The sequence below is a fragment of the Neodiprion virginianus genome, chromosome 5 (assembly GCF_021901495.1).
Source record: "Neodiprion virginianus isolate iyNeoVirg1 chromosome 5, iyNeoVirg1.1, whole genome shotgun sequence".
Taxonomy (NCBI): domain Eukaryota; kingdom Metazoa; phylum Arthropoda; class Insecta; order Hymenoptera; family Diprionidae; genus Neodiprion; species Neodiprion virginianus.
In genome coordinates, this window is record NC_060881.1 from 29,815,491 (window position 1) to 29,829,921 (window position 14,431).

Sequence of the window (14,431 nt, forward strand, 5' to 3'; positions counted from 1 at the left end):
GAGGTGGTGGTGGTGGTGGTGGTAGTGGTGGCGGTGGTGGTAGTGTGGTGGCGGTAGCAGTGGTGGTAGTAGTGGCAAAATAACGCTGTAGCCACACTTTTTGACCACGGATTACATTGTTTCATTGAAATGCGCTTCGTCTTGGCTCATTCGAAGCATTGCCGCACTGGCGCTGCTTGGTGTCAATAGTTGAAGTAATTTGATATAGAAATCGTTATTGCGCCGATATGCGTACAGGGTGATTCACAAGAACCTGCTAGAGAGTTAATGTTCCAATCACCTTGATTTTAATTAAATTCATTTGCAAGACGCGAGTATTATTTACGTCTAATCATTTATTCGTCAATAAATTTGAAATCAGTGACTCTCAGGACCGTCGGAAGTTCGCTGGATTCGTTTTTTTTTTTTCCTTTACTATATTTTACCGCGTTATATGTATAATATATTCTTATGATCTTGATGCAACGATCCTTGTTTCGGCATATTACCGGAAAACACTCAAACGGACAATTATGTAATCCGTTTGGTTATGCAATCGACGTGTGTAATACGGACGAAGCAATACGGAAGCGAATTGAACATTCACTGGCACGGTGCGTCGGTAAAGTAGGGAGTATTGCTGAAATACTATCGTAGTTTCACATATCTTTCGCATATATACGAATTCTATGATTAGACAATCGTGTAAAAACGATTATTTTTCTCTTAAAATTTAACTTTTCGAATAGTTTAATTTCTCGTTAGTTTGCATTCCGTGTAATTATTTCATTACTTCACCTGCATATTCATTCGTTAATAACTCATTGTTCCGCGTGCTGCGTGTGCGTGTGCAGAAGCGCGCACGGCGCGCCAAGATTTATACAATAGTTTGGCAGCCGTTTGAATTCTATACAATAACGGCAGGTGTAACGTGAAATTAGAAGGTCGTAATTAGCTGTTATCTACCGATGTAGGTATGTTGTACCGTTTTATTCGTTTATTTTAAATCGAACGCATGCCTGAGAGCCGCCAACTGTACTACTGAATACCGTTGAAAATTGGAATAAATTCAATTATACGCAAACGCGTAAAGATAGATGAGTGATGAAGACGGATTAAAAAAAAAAAAAACACGTAAAAATTTCTCCACGTGTCGACGGTTACAAAACGCGGAGTTTGTCTTAAAATACAAGTATACACAGCGTTTAGTTTGGTAGTGACTTTATTTCTTTACTTATTTTCTTTTTCCTTTTTGCAAAAAAAATTTTTAAAAATAAAGAAAAATCTCATCGTGCATCCGCACGGGCCCAAACAGAATATCACCGTGTTTCACCGCCCCTGTTGGAGGATATGTTATAAACGTTGGTATAATTTGTAGAGATACCTTGAGTGAAAGTATCAAGCTGCGAGAATATATATATATATATATATATATATATATATATATACACACACACACACACACACACACACACACACATACGAATATTTTTTTATTTTCTTTTTCATGATTCTTCAGGTTTTACGCCGTTATGCTCTGCTGCAAGAGATCGTGTGGTTGAGTAATATGATATCAAACGCAGCCAACGACGATTTTATAACCGCATAATATGTTTATATATATATGTATAACGTCTTGTACCGTATCATGAAAATTTTTCGCTCACATGTAATTATTATACAGGAAATAAATGAAAAAAAAGAAATAAAAAAAAAAAAGATACGAATATAGAAAGATGTTCGTTATACCTACCGGGTTGTATGGTTTTTTTTTTATGCATTTCTTTTTCTTCACGCGTGAAACGGTTATTGCATAATTTTAATCGACTGGTGTAACGCGCGAGATTATGAAATATTCGAGAAATGACTTTTACTATTTACGAATGTGTTGATGAAACTTTCGCAAAGCCTTATATATATATACACATATATATATATATATATACATATACATATTCTCGATTACCTTTGTTCCTATAAGTGATGTTCTCATGTTATAATTGGAAGGCAATTAAAATGCTAAGACGTAAATAAACTAATTAACGGTAGGATCATTTTTCTTGACCTTTAGAAGGCTGGCCTGGCCTTCTTTTTGGAGTCAGCAGGTAACTTGAAAACTCAATTGGATATGTTGGCTGTTTATATAAATAAATCATGCCTCTCCATAGGTTAATCTCATTTAATCTTATATTATTGTTTACTTGTTCGTTTGATTTTTCACTGAATCGTACTCTTTTTTACACTTATTTTTTATAATCCGTTTTCTTACGAGGCCGAAAATAGCAGCCAGAATTAGCAGCCAAACGTTTTAACGTTCATGCGAATAAGGATATAGTAAAGTATGAAAATCAAAATTTTGTTCACACAACTTGAACCCCAGATACTTTTATAGAATTATCAGAATAAAACTGAACTGCATTTATTCTATTTCCAAAAAGTTGGTCACGCTTGACTGCTAGCTTTTAGGTTCATTGTTTTCTTTCAGTTACAACGTAAAAATTTAATCATAACTTCGACATGTTTTAAGTTCTTTTTATTTTCAAATATCACGCCTTCAATTATTCATTTGTTTAAATACGTGTACGTATGTATCTATTGTAATATTGTGTATATTGTATATATGCATAAATATATGTAGATTGAATATGTCAACATTTATGTAACGTGGAAATACATGATTCGATTTGTCGTGCAATAAAAAAAAAATTGAAAAAAAACAACGATTATCATCACTAGTTTGTTCTTGCTTTGTTCAAACGTTATGTACAATTTTTTTTTCGTTCTTTTCAGAATTTGATTAACGCTCGTACAGCAAGACTCGAGGGCCTAATTATATCATATAATTAAATATGATGAAAAACATTGTACTCGTGTGAAAGTAAGATTGAATCTTACTTTTCAATCGAAAAATAACAATCTAATAAAAAATTTACATGATTTCTATTTACTTTTATCGTAACAATGCAATGTGTATAGAATCTCGTCATATTATTAGATTCGTTATTAAATTATATTGCTTTCAATGCCATCGTCGTATGACAATTTGTATCGCTATTAACTTTCGAAATATTTGAGTATTACCACTCGGGTGTATGATTGATTTTTAATTCGAAAATTATAATATAAAGGATGCATTAAGAATTTTTTTTATTGGTACCTCTAATTTTTTGGCAGAATTTGTGGAAATGGGTGAAGGGAAATTTAACACAGGGGAAATTCGCCTGGAATTATGCAATTCAGGGTACATTTTACCGATCGGGATTCGATTCATAGTAAATGATTGAAAAACGCGAGGAAATTTGACCAATCTTGAAAGATGAAGAAATTGCGTAAATGCAGGTGAATTATTATCATCCACGATTCCAGGTTAAACAGCCGATCAGACATTTCCATTAATTTTACCGGTATGGTAATTCATCCGTATTATATTTACGCAAAATATGTAGTCAAGTGTTTCGAAAGTTAAACTCTTGAGGAGTTTCCTTCATTTTACGTATAAAATTTTACAATTAGGGATGATGACGCGATATTGTATAGCGTGTAGAGTACGTATTTACGATTGTCATTGTCTATAAATATAAATATACAATATAGGAATATGTATAATTCAAAAAATAACGATAATAGTATATATATTGTTGATAATAATAAAGATAGTGAAACGATCGATTGAAAGTTTAAAAGCACCGCGAAAATTATCCGGAGGATCAAGGTATAAGTATATACAATAATTGATCTTAAGTACAGAATAAAATTAAGTGTATAATAAAAGAATTTCGAATACGAATAAAACTTTCGTAACTCTATAAGTTAATAAATATCGTACAATATTATTTATTATATACAAATATTCATTTTTATTTGTAAAATTTTTCTCCAATATAAATAAAAATTTCTAATACCGTGAAAATAAATTTCCGTAACACGCGTAATATACATATAGTTACCAAAAAAAAAGTTGGTAAAATGTTATATTTGTCGTTGGTTTTTTAAAGTATTTTTTTGTCTCAAGTCTTCCAACTCTCAAGAAGATAATAAATAAATGGGTAAAAGTGACGGAAGAACGAAATGGTAAAATACAGAAATGAAAGTATTTCATGCTTGTCTCAAATTTGAAATTTGAAATGATTATCGAGCAATATTTGAATATCCTGTATTGACAGTCTAGTGAAAGAGACTTATAAATATGTAACGATATAGTTGTATAGGTACGTGACGATAGTTAAGAACTTGACATGCAATTATAAAATTATAAGCAATTATAAGTATACAGAGTATTTCGTTACAAGGAACAAAGTGACCATGTGTTGAAAATGAGAAGAAAAAAAGTTGCTGATCGTAATAACGATGATAATTATAATAGACAAAAGTTACCGGCAGTAATAAAACTGCAACATGCAATTCTGCAGTTATTATAAATCTATATAATACTTGTGGTTGGGAGTATTAAAATGACTAATCCTTGTCCCAAATTAGCTAGTGTGCAAAGTTATGCATATATTGTATATAATATATGTATATATATTTGAAGCTGACTGGACTACTTAATTATTATATTAAATTCCTGGTCAGTAGCGGGTGTTTCTACCCGCATAGAAGCCGATATCCACTTTATATTACGTATTTCATCTCGTTTACTACTTGCACTTGCTTTTACCATCGAGTAACTTTTTCCACAGGTCGAACTGTTCGCTGTATTTAACCATGTGAATGCTGACGCTACGTTGTATGTTACAAGGATTGAAGGGAATTCTTTTGTTAAAAAATTCATTGGCTTGATATCGTTTTATGCCCAGTTTGTGGGCGACGATACCTGTGGTGAATACGTCCTCCAGTTTCAGATAAGTCTGCTTCAAGGATTCGACGTAAAGCTTGGGAACTACGTCGCTCGACAAAAGGTACGCAGGACCAGTCGTGAAGTCTGGAAATCTTTCCGACTTGTACTGGGAGTGAGATACGTAGTACTTGCTCTTCTTGTTCCTGATCGGTTTCCACCTCCGAGCCAAACGACCGAATATCACGTTTCTACTCTTTGAGTGTTTGTTCACAAACGACAATAGCCGTGGCACGTTTATGAACATGTCGTCGTCAGTCTTCAGGAAAAATTTCACCTTACCGCAGTATTCTTGGACCCATTCGAGCGCCGATATAGTTTTCAGCGTCAGGTTTGAGTACGAGTCGATGAAGTTCCCTCTAATCACGTCTCTGTACATGTCTTCTTCCCTCAACAATACTGTACTTATCTGTTTGTCAGTCGTATCGCCCAGCATGAACATTACGCTCACATCTTTTCTCTGGCCAAAGTGGCCCCAGGTTTGGCGTATCGCTGTTCTCGCTGCGAAGTGTGTCGGTGCTGACATTACAAGGATCACCACTTCCATTTTGGCACCTAAGTTTGGACACTTTTCTGGTATCGACACCGAGTGGCCAGGCTGGTAAATGGCAGCCGCTGAATCATTCCTGACCACCGGCGTAGCGCTTTCACTGGTATTTTGACTTTTCGCTGGCTTCTTGACCGGCGACTGCTCGATGCTCTTCGATACGTTTAATATCATCGAAGATTGCGAGCTGACCAACGACGAAGGTGTCGTCATTTGCTGATAGTTGCTGGCATCGTGCGAAGAGGCGTTGAGCGACGGTGACTCAACTGTTGCATTCTTCACCGACAGTGTTCCTTGCGATTCGCCGCTTGCATTCAGTATCGATCGGACCATGATTCCTGACGACTGACCTTGAATTGAAAATAAACGAAAAACAAGTTGTAATCGATCCTCTTTTATTTTCTACTTTGCTCGATTTTTTATTTTTTAATAGGATTTCAATTTTGCAATGCAGATCCTTTTTTTTCCATTCTTCGTACACAGGCGAGTGTGTCATCATATAATTGTGCTCGTGTAATTTCCGGGTAAAAGGGGAAGAAATTATAACTTGAATATTGATAATGATATAATTGAGAAACGTCATTTTTTTTATTTGTATTCAAATTTGCCGACAAATTGAGCAAACCATATTACTCGGAAGTGTATCGTGCTGATAACGATTATTCTTATCGAAAGATTATTGCCATAATCATTTTGACAACAGTTTGCCGATAGAGTAGAGAAGAAAAATGATGACATGTAGAAAAAAAAAAAAAAAAGAACCCCGGTTTTCACGGATAATTCGTGCAGTAGTTAATTTGAAACTCGGTGAAAGTTGATGTTTCCCAATCGCTGTTATCGGTAGAAAACATCGTTTCGGTACCAAATTCCGTTGCATTTGCACTTTCGATACATGCATACGATAGAAACTTGACAATTCGTTGATTTTCAAATATCGAAAGTAGTTTTGCAAGAAAATTTTCAAGTATTATTTTCCGTTCCAGATTTTTTTTTCTTTTTTAAATAGATTTCAACCCTTACAAGTGATCCGTGAAAAACTAAAATAATTTGAATCAATTAAGCGGGCTCTCGGACTTTGTCGTGACGAGATTGATTTTGAAAAAAATTCACTTAATTTTCAAGCAGCAATGTGTCAACGTTCAATTTGAACCCAGATTATAGACAAAAGAAGAAGTAGAGAACAAACTTTAGCGTCTTTCAAAGGTTGAATTTTTACGGGCAGGAAAATGCCTTGCTCTTGACCAATAGAAATGCCAACAAGGCAAGGAAGCGCCACCTGACGTGTGGACTGATTGCGAGTACAAATGTCCTATTTTATTGGCATTCCTATTGGTCAAAGAGCTAGGCAGTAAAATGAAAATTCAGTGCAATTCGAAACTCGGTGTTCTTTCGTTTCGAATCTTCTGGCGCGATGTGTTTGTTTTATAAAAACGGTTAGAAAACAAACGAATCTCACGCGTTGCAACGGATATGTATATGTTTTTTTGTTTTAAATTCTTTCGTAATTTACTATAAGTTAGAATGGATATTTGAATGTGTGTCATATACTCACTGCTGGTAATCAGCACGGCCATCTGATGAATTTCGTTGGTAGCGGTGTAATAGTAAGCAAAAACCGAGAGGCAAAATAGTCCGAGAATAGTGAACTGCAATGCCCGACCTCGTATATTTACAAACATGTACATGGCGGTGGAATTGTATGTAACATGTACGTATATATACGTGCGGTGAAAGAAACGAAGCGGTATTGAATAAGAGTAATAATACAAAATAAAAAAAAAAAAAATCAAGTACATTCACTCGATTCGAGAAGCGATTCGTTATTGTTTCGGTGGATCGTTGAAACTGTAACAACAATAGGAACGGCAGAAGTGCTGCAGTTTATTCGAAATCGCGAAGCGGTGTAAAAACAAGCCGACCGCCGTTGCTGCCGACATTCTACGATATATTTCATATCGATATGTAATAATTGCAGTAGGTTCCTTTTTTTTTTCTTTTTTTTTTAAATTTCTTTTGTGCGTGAATCTTGTTTATACGGTGCAGGGGTTTTCTCTTGGTTTTTATTTATATGTTGTTATTGTTGATACTTTCTCTCGTCGTTTCTCATTCACAATCATCCCGTTTGCGGAATCGACGACGCAGAGCAAACCTGTCACTGAAACACCACCTCCGGCGAACACGTCATTATTATTCTTCGCCCCAGGTAAAAAAATCCAAACCGCACGACGTCTGCATCCAGCCGATGCGAAACCCCTTTTCTCCTTTCCCCCTCCCCAGCTACAACACGCCTGAAGTCGCGTGTCCCACGGTGCAAATCGATCGTCGTTCGTTTGTTCCGAGTTCCCAGGTTACCACTCACTCACTCTCTCTGTGTCTGTCTCTCTCTCTCTTTCTCTTTCTCTTTCTCGTCGTTACCGGCTATCGAATCGAAGATCAGGGCGGCGGCGGCGGCGGCGGCGGCGGCGGGAAATTCGAAATTGAATTTTGGAAAATGAGCGAACGTTCAAATTTCAGGAATGGTGGGCAACTTCACACGGCAAACGATTCACTCGCGGCGTTCGAAATTTCGCGAATTAAACTGCAGACCTGCGGACCTGCGGACCTTCCGCGCTTAGCCGTATCTTGTCTCAAAGTGAACGTGCAACAGCGGGGGTTTCGAACAAGCTGCGGGGACAACTTCTTACTCTCATCGGCCGATTCTCCCTGCACCGCGGAAGCACCGCCTACCTATTCTCCGAAAGCGTAGAGGTATAATACTCGTAGGGTCTCGGTTGGAATAGCTGAATCGTACGTGTGTGATGACTTTTTAATTTTAATTTTTTTTTTCTCTTTATCATCGTCCTTGACGTCGGATACTTTTTATCTCCACCCCGCCGCCTCTAACACAATCGCAGCTTTTCCAACCTGTTCTGTTAATTACAATCTGAAACTACACGCGTCAATGGAAACCGATCGATTTTTTTATTGCAAACTTTGGACAGTTGAAATGAGCTGTTCTAAATCCGTTGTTAGTTTTTTTTTTTTTTTTTGTTTTTTAGCTGATCGCGGAATTATCGGATTGTTGTTCGCTATTTGATGCCCGCGATGAGTTTATTTTATACACCTATACCTTTCCAATCCCGTGGGCAGTTTACGCATCGTAAAACTGGATTCTCGAAATTGATTTACTGTCTGGTCGAGTTTCGAAACGCGTCTGCGGATTCTCATAGATGGTAATCGTAAACGTGGTATTAACAACAGGGTCATTCTTTGTCCATTTATCAATCCGGTTTCCCTTGATACTCTGAATTTAGGTTCAACAATTAACTACCGTAAATATGTTGTTCACTTGTGCAATTCCTCTAAATCCTGTCGCAGAATAATTGCCAAATGAGTCTTCAACGGGGGGAACGAATCTTGTATAGATTACACGGATCGGAAAAAAAAATTTCCATTTTTTATATTTTTTATCGAGTTAAATTAAATTTTGTTTCCGTACATCGAATAATAGCCAAAATTTTTATTTGTTACCTTTAAGGTTTGTGTTTCTCTTTTTAACGTTGTAATAAGTCTTGTAGTTTTTGGTTGATAGGTAATATGGTCGCCTATTCGGAAGAAAAAAGGAAGACGTTTTCACCAAGATGCGATGGAATTTATCGTTATTAACGTTATCAGGGTTAGAGAATAATGAGAGCTTGATGGGAAATTACGTTTCGGGTTTGTTTCCTTACAAAAATAAGAAGAAGCGCTAAAAATAATCATTTTTTAACATTGTTTATCAATTCTTTTACATTTGTAGTTTATTATTAATTATTATTTTTGAATAAAAGTGATTTAAATGCAAAACTGAAGTTTGCTTGATTGTTATTTACAATAAATGTTTGAGAAAATAGGTAAATTGAAAAAGAAATTTGAAATATCCTTCCGGTTTCTACAAAAACAAACGTTATTTAACGAAAATATTTTTTTTCCATTTATTAGTTACGTAGAAAAACTCGTAATTTTTGCTATAGATACGAGGTGCTTCTTTTTTACATTCGACTTGTCATTTAACGCGTGATGTACGCCTCCCACTCCGATCAAGATTGATAACGTGTAATTAATCAGTAGACTTAAACGGATTAACCAATTTTATTTACATTTTCTTTAAGAACGTTCTTCCTTTATCTCTCCCAACATCGTATCGAGTGGCAATACGTAATAAAAATGATTGATTTTCACCGCGATTTAAGCGAGGAATTTGCCTTAATCCGAATTCCGTGAATCGACGGATTGATAAAAGTATAACGTATGTATTTACGTAGGAACATGTGTTCGCGATAAATGGCTAGACGGTGAAACAAGTTTTTCGTATTATTAACCAGTGTCACGCACGTATCTCTCGATTAACGTTTATCGGTTGATTATCGCGAGACTGAGTCACTCGATTAATCGATCACCGATTGCAATGCCCGTGATACATCGAATGATTTGCATTTTCCAGTATTTTTTCAAACAAATATTTTCATCCTTCGTATCTTTCTCCGACTGTATAGGTAGGCACCTAAATAAATACAGGAATTCGCAGAAGGATATTTTAGGTAAAAGTTCGTCTGGGAAGGTCATTTATTGACACTTGAAAAATTGATATAAAATAATTTTCCAAATTTAGATCAACGATTTTCACCGACGAACTTGATCTTCCCGCAAAAACTCGCTGCAGATCCGTTACGGATTCCTAATTGACTATTTCCACTTCCAAATACTGTTACAGAGGTTTTCTTTTTTTTTTTTTTTTTTTTTTTTCCATTTTTGTTTGCTTCTTTCGCTCGGATACACAAAACGGCTGACTCGACCCTGATGCGGCCACCAAAAATAATTCTTGCACTGATTCAAGTTGGTAACTACTTATGCCAATTTGCACAACCTGTATAATCACGCATGGTATGCACACGTCATATATTATACAGGCACTCGGGGCACTGACCCGTCTCGTTGCAGCACACATTCGTCTTAATTTTCTTTACGTTTCGCTCACGCCATTCTTATATACATATAATGTATATCGATTCCCGATTTGATTTTGTTCGTATTCTTTTTACTTCCGTCATACTTTTTTTTTTTTTTACAGTTACGTTGACACTACAAACATCGATGCGCGCAGTCTAATAAGAAAATGCCCAAATTTTAAATGAAAATTGTCAGAATCAAGCGATTTTTCTTACGAATCGAGTAGGTATTAATTCGGAGAAATGAAAGCGTTATTTTTGCATTGCATTGTATTGTTTTTTTTTTTTTTTTTTTTCTTTTTTAAATCTTACTCCGAGTTTCAAATGTCAATTATTATGAGCGAAGTCGTTGGCACTCAAAAATACGATGATATTTTAAATTTCCGTCGACATTGGCGCAATTATAATTTTTTTTACAGTCGCGACCGTGAATTTCGAGGAGTAGAATTAACAACGAGCAAATGTCAAAGGCATGACGTACCAGAGAGCGAGAAAGAAATTTTTGCCTTCTTTCGAATGCGAGAGATTTTCTTTCAACTCTTTTTTTTTTTTTTTTGTTTTTTCTCTAGAAATGTATGAAAAAATATGAGTAATGGTATTTAAGAGATTTTCGAGTATTGTTCTATCGTCGTTAAAGTTGCGAAAGAGCGAGAAAATTCAATAATCAAAATATAATGAAAAATTGTTTCAACGTTTTTCTTCCTCAGCTCCGGACTATCCGAGTTGTGACGTAATGTTCCAATGGCCTCTTCCATAAACGTTACGTAAATCCGACGATTCGTGTATAATATAGTGTACGTAGATGCACGGGCATTACGGGTACTTATGTACAATAAATGTATGAGGCGTTCTCCGCCAACTCAGCCACCTCTTTTTTTTTTTACCATCTCGAATCTGTTCCATAATTGGTTATATATATATATATATAATATATATATATTAGTACTACTTAAAGTTACTCGCTGTGAATTTTTCTCAGATTTTTCAATCCACCCGTTTCGGAAATGGTTTTTTGTTTATTTTTTAAACCCGTACATAGTGGAAAAGTTATGCTCTTACACGAACCATTCAATGCGATGCGTGTCACATCTTTGATGGCATCAAAAAAAAAAAAGGCTGTTTTCAACGAAAGAAAGGACAGTTTTTTTTTTCTCTTCGATATAGCTATAAATTTTACAGGTTATAATTTGACAGTGTACTGGTAACGTGTGAAAAAAATTGGGATCGTAGAACCGGACATTCTTGCCGAGTAGAAAAAGTATGTTTAACGAGAAAGGTGAATTAAGGTACGTCCGAGTTCCTCTTTTCCGTAAAATATTCAATCCGATATACGTTATATTTTTAATGCCATTCTCAATAAAATATATATCGCGTTAAATAGTTCATGGAAAAACGTCACTTTTTCATGTCAACATTTTTTTTTTATACTACTTCCACGATATACGGGCTTAAAGAAAAAAAAGTGCCCGAGTTAGCGGAGAACGCCTCATATACGAAATTACACTCTCTGAACGCTGTAGGATTTCACATTTAACCGGTTTGCACGATTTGGGACGTTTCGATTTATTTTTTTTTCATCATGTTTCTTTATTTTTTCATCTATAATTTAAAAAAAAAAACTATTACACGACTTACGTATAACAAATATACATGTATATATATATATCAGGTATACATAAATGGATTAGAATTGAAAAAAAAAAAAACAAGAAGAAATTGTCATAAATCGGTCCTAACGACCCTAATTTTGTTATATATGTCTGCAGTTATTACGGCACTAATCGTGTAAGATTATTTACGATAAAAAGTATCTACATGATTCACTACCTCTTTACACAGATGCATAGCTGTTGTATCTACATGTAATTTTTTTTTTTTTTACAATTTTTTTTATTACATAACAAGATGTTGAGCAATTTTGGCTTATGCAGGCTTAAGTTAATAATAATCAATTATTACAATCAAATATGCATTATTGTGATAATTTTATTGTCAATTTTTTCTTCTTGACTGTTCAAGATAATTGCGACGATAAAAAAAAAAAAAAAATAAGAAGATATGCGATACAGATGTTTATACTTAAGAGGATCGTCGTCAAAGTTACGTTGAAAATGAATCATTCGTGTGTATGTATACGTATTTTTATTTACGCAATAAAGAACTCGATTTTGTCACAACTTGTGCTGTAAGTTTAAATAGAAAAGAAGAAGAAGAAAAAAAAAAAAAACATCGAGTCAACGAATTTAATACTGTACCTGCAACGTTTGCTCGATAAAATATGATATGCTAGACGTAAAATTAGTGCCGATTGAGAAGCCGCGGAAATATACTTAATGCGCAACAGTTAATTGGCAGAGTCAAACTTTAATATAATGGTGGATTTCTCTTTCACTAAATTTATGTAATACGGTGTATATAAGTATATAAATATACAGGTTCCCAACCATCAGTGAAAACGACTTTCTAGTGGCTATCGCCTTATACGCTTGTGACCGAGGTTGAGCTTATTAGAAAATCGGAATGACAGAAACAGCAACTTCAAGCTGAACGAATTATTATTGTTCAACCGAACCGTGCCACGTTATACTTTGTCCGGAAAGTAAAAGCGATGATATCGACGTTTTATTATTTTCTACCAGCTAACTTTGAATTCGATTTAAAGAAAATATCACCTTCGTTTCATGTTTTTTAAATGCTTACGGATTCACCGGAGGATGACAAAGTTAATATGCGATAAACGGATAAATTGCAATGCGTACAGATTTGTTGGTATTATAATATGAGAACGGCGAAGAAGGAGGAAGATTTATGAGTCGATAGCACACACATATGTACATTTTAGAATGTATAAAAAAAAAAAAAGAATGGATTATTTTTTCTACAAAATACAAGTCGAAAATATTGGTCGAAATGACGAATCGACCGTAACTTTAGAAAGAGTAGATTTATCATAAAATCATAAGAGACCTTCTTTGTAGGCCGTTCGATTCCCTACAAAAATGCGTTCTGGTCCTGTCAGTAGCCTAATGCGTTGACGAGTTATAAAATTACAAAGTTCAAAAAAAAAAAAAAAGAAATTTTCCATGTTGTGCAACCGGGAAATAGAAAATTGCAATGAGGCACCTCTAAATATTAATATTAAGAGCTTAAACTTGGACGGCGTCTTTTTTTCGTCATTTTGAACGATATTGTCGACTTGAAATTTGAAAAAATGAATAGTCGATTATTTTTAAACAATTTATCATACATATCACATGTATATATGTATGTATCACTTCCGTGCCTCCACAACTTTTAAGGGATAGGGTTCATCGTGATGGTTAAGACTAGCCGCGTGCGCAAGACCGATCAATGCCAAAGAGTATGCGTTGTTTCACGTTCTACCACCTTTGCCTGCAGCCTCCGTTTTGGGAATCTTTGATGCCTGTGTAGCAGCTCTCAGAAATCATTCGAACACGCCAATTGAACAGTGGCGCAAAACGAGCGGCGACGATCGTTTTTCGAAAAGCCCGCGACAATCATCGTACGGCCACAGGAAAATATGCATTTTTTTTTTTTTTTATAAGTCTACTACGCTATTTTGCAGTCGTATACCAAAATTGTGCGGAATGTAGGGTTTTCGAAAAGCCACATTCGCTGCGGAAAAACTTGAGTTTCGGCAACGTTTAGTCGTATCACCATCTTGGTTAGTTTTTGCTTTATGTTTCATTCTTGTTCTCCGCTCCCGTAAAATTAATTGCTACCACCGGATTTTCCGGATGCTTTGAGGACTTCTTTGCAAAATTCGTTGGTTGAGAGAGAAAAAATCTGAAACGTGTGGAAGATTTGAGAAAATCAATATTTCATTGAAACAAAAGCATAGAGTATAGAAAATGTTGATAGAATGGTCATGCGGGTTGGAGATGATTTCATCCTTTTTAAAAAAAATTTCCGGGTGAATTCGGGTAAAATTATTCGAGGGTTTTCGAGGCTGGGTTGAGATATTTTATGAAAAACTAAGACTTGTCATTTTATGGATAGATTTTGCGCCCACGAAATTTTCGGCGATAACGTGGAATTCATTTTTATATCCCGTTTCGCGCTCCGGTCTTTTTTCAAACCGTC

At 35.3% G+C, this 14,431-nt stretch overlaps 1 protein-coding gene and 1 long non-coding RNA gene across 2 annotated transcripts; one reads left to right on the forward strand and one right to left on the reverse strand.

The window, feature by feature from the left end:
• Positions 1–618: 618 nt before the first annotated feature.
• On the forward strand, positions 619–3,587 carry LOC124304748 (uncharacterized). The gene is made up of 2 exons (XR_006908264.1): positions 619–953; positions 2,770–3,587. It is a non-coding gene; the product is annotated as an uncharacterized LOC124304748 (long non-coding RNA).
• On the reverse strand, positions 2,532–7,881 carry LOC124304743 (beta-1,3-galactosyltransferase 5-like). The gene is made up of 2 exons (XM_046763357.1): positions 6,913–7,881; positions 2,532–5,710 (listed from the first exon to the last, which is right to left on the reverse strand). Exons 1-2 carry the CDS (start codon positions 7,154–7,156, stop codon positions 4,617–4,619), a joined length of 1,338 nt encoding a protein of 445 aa, XP_046619313.1. The 5' UTR covers positions 7,157–7,881; the 3' UTR covers positions 2,532–4,616.
• Between the last annotated feature and the right edge of the window lie 6,550 nt (positions 7,882–14,431).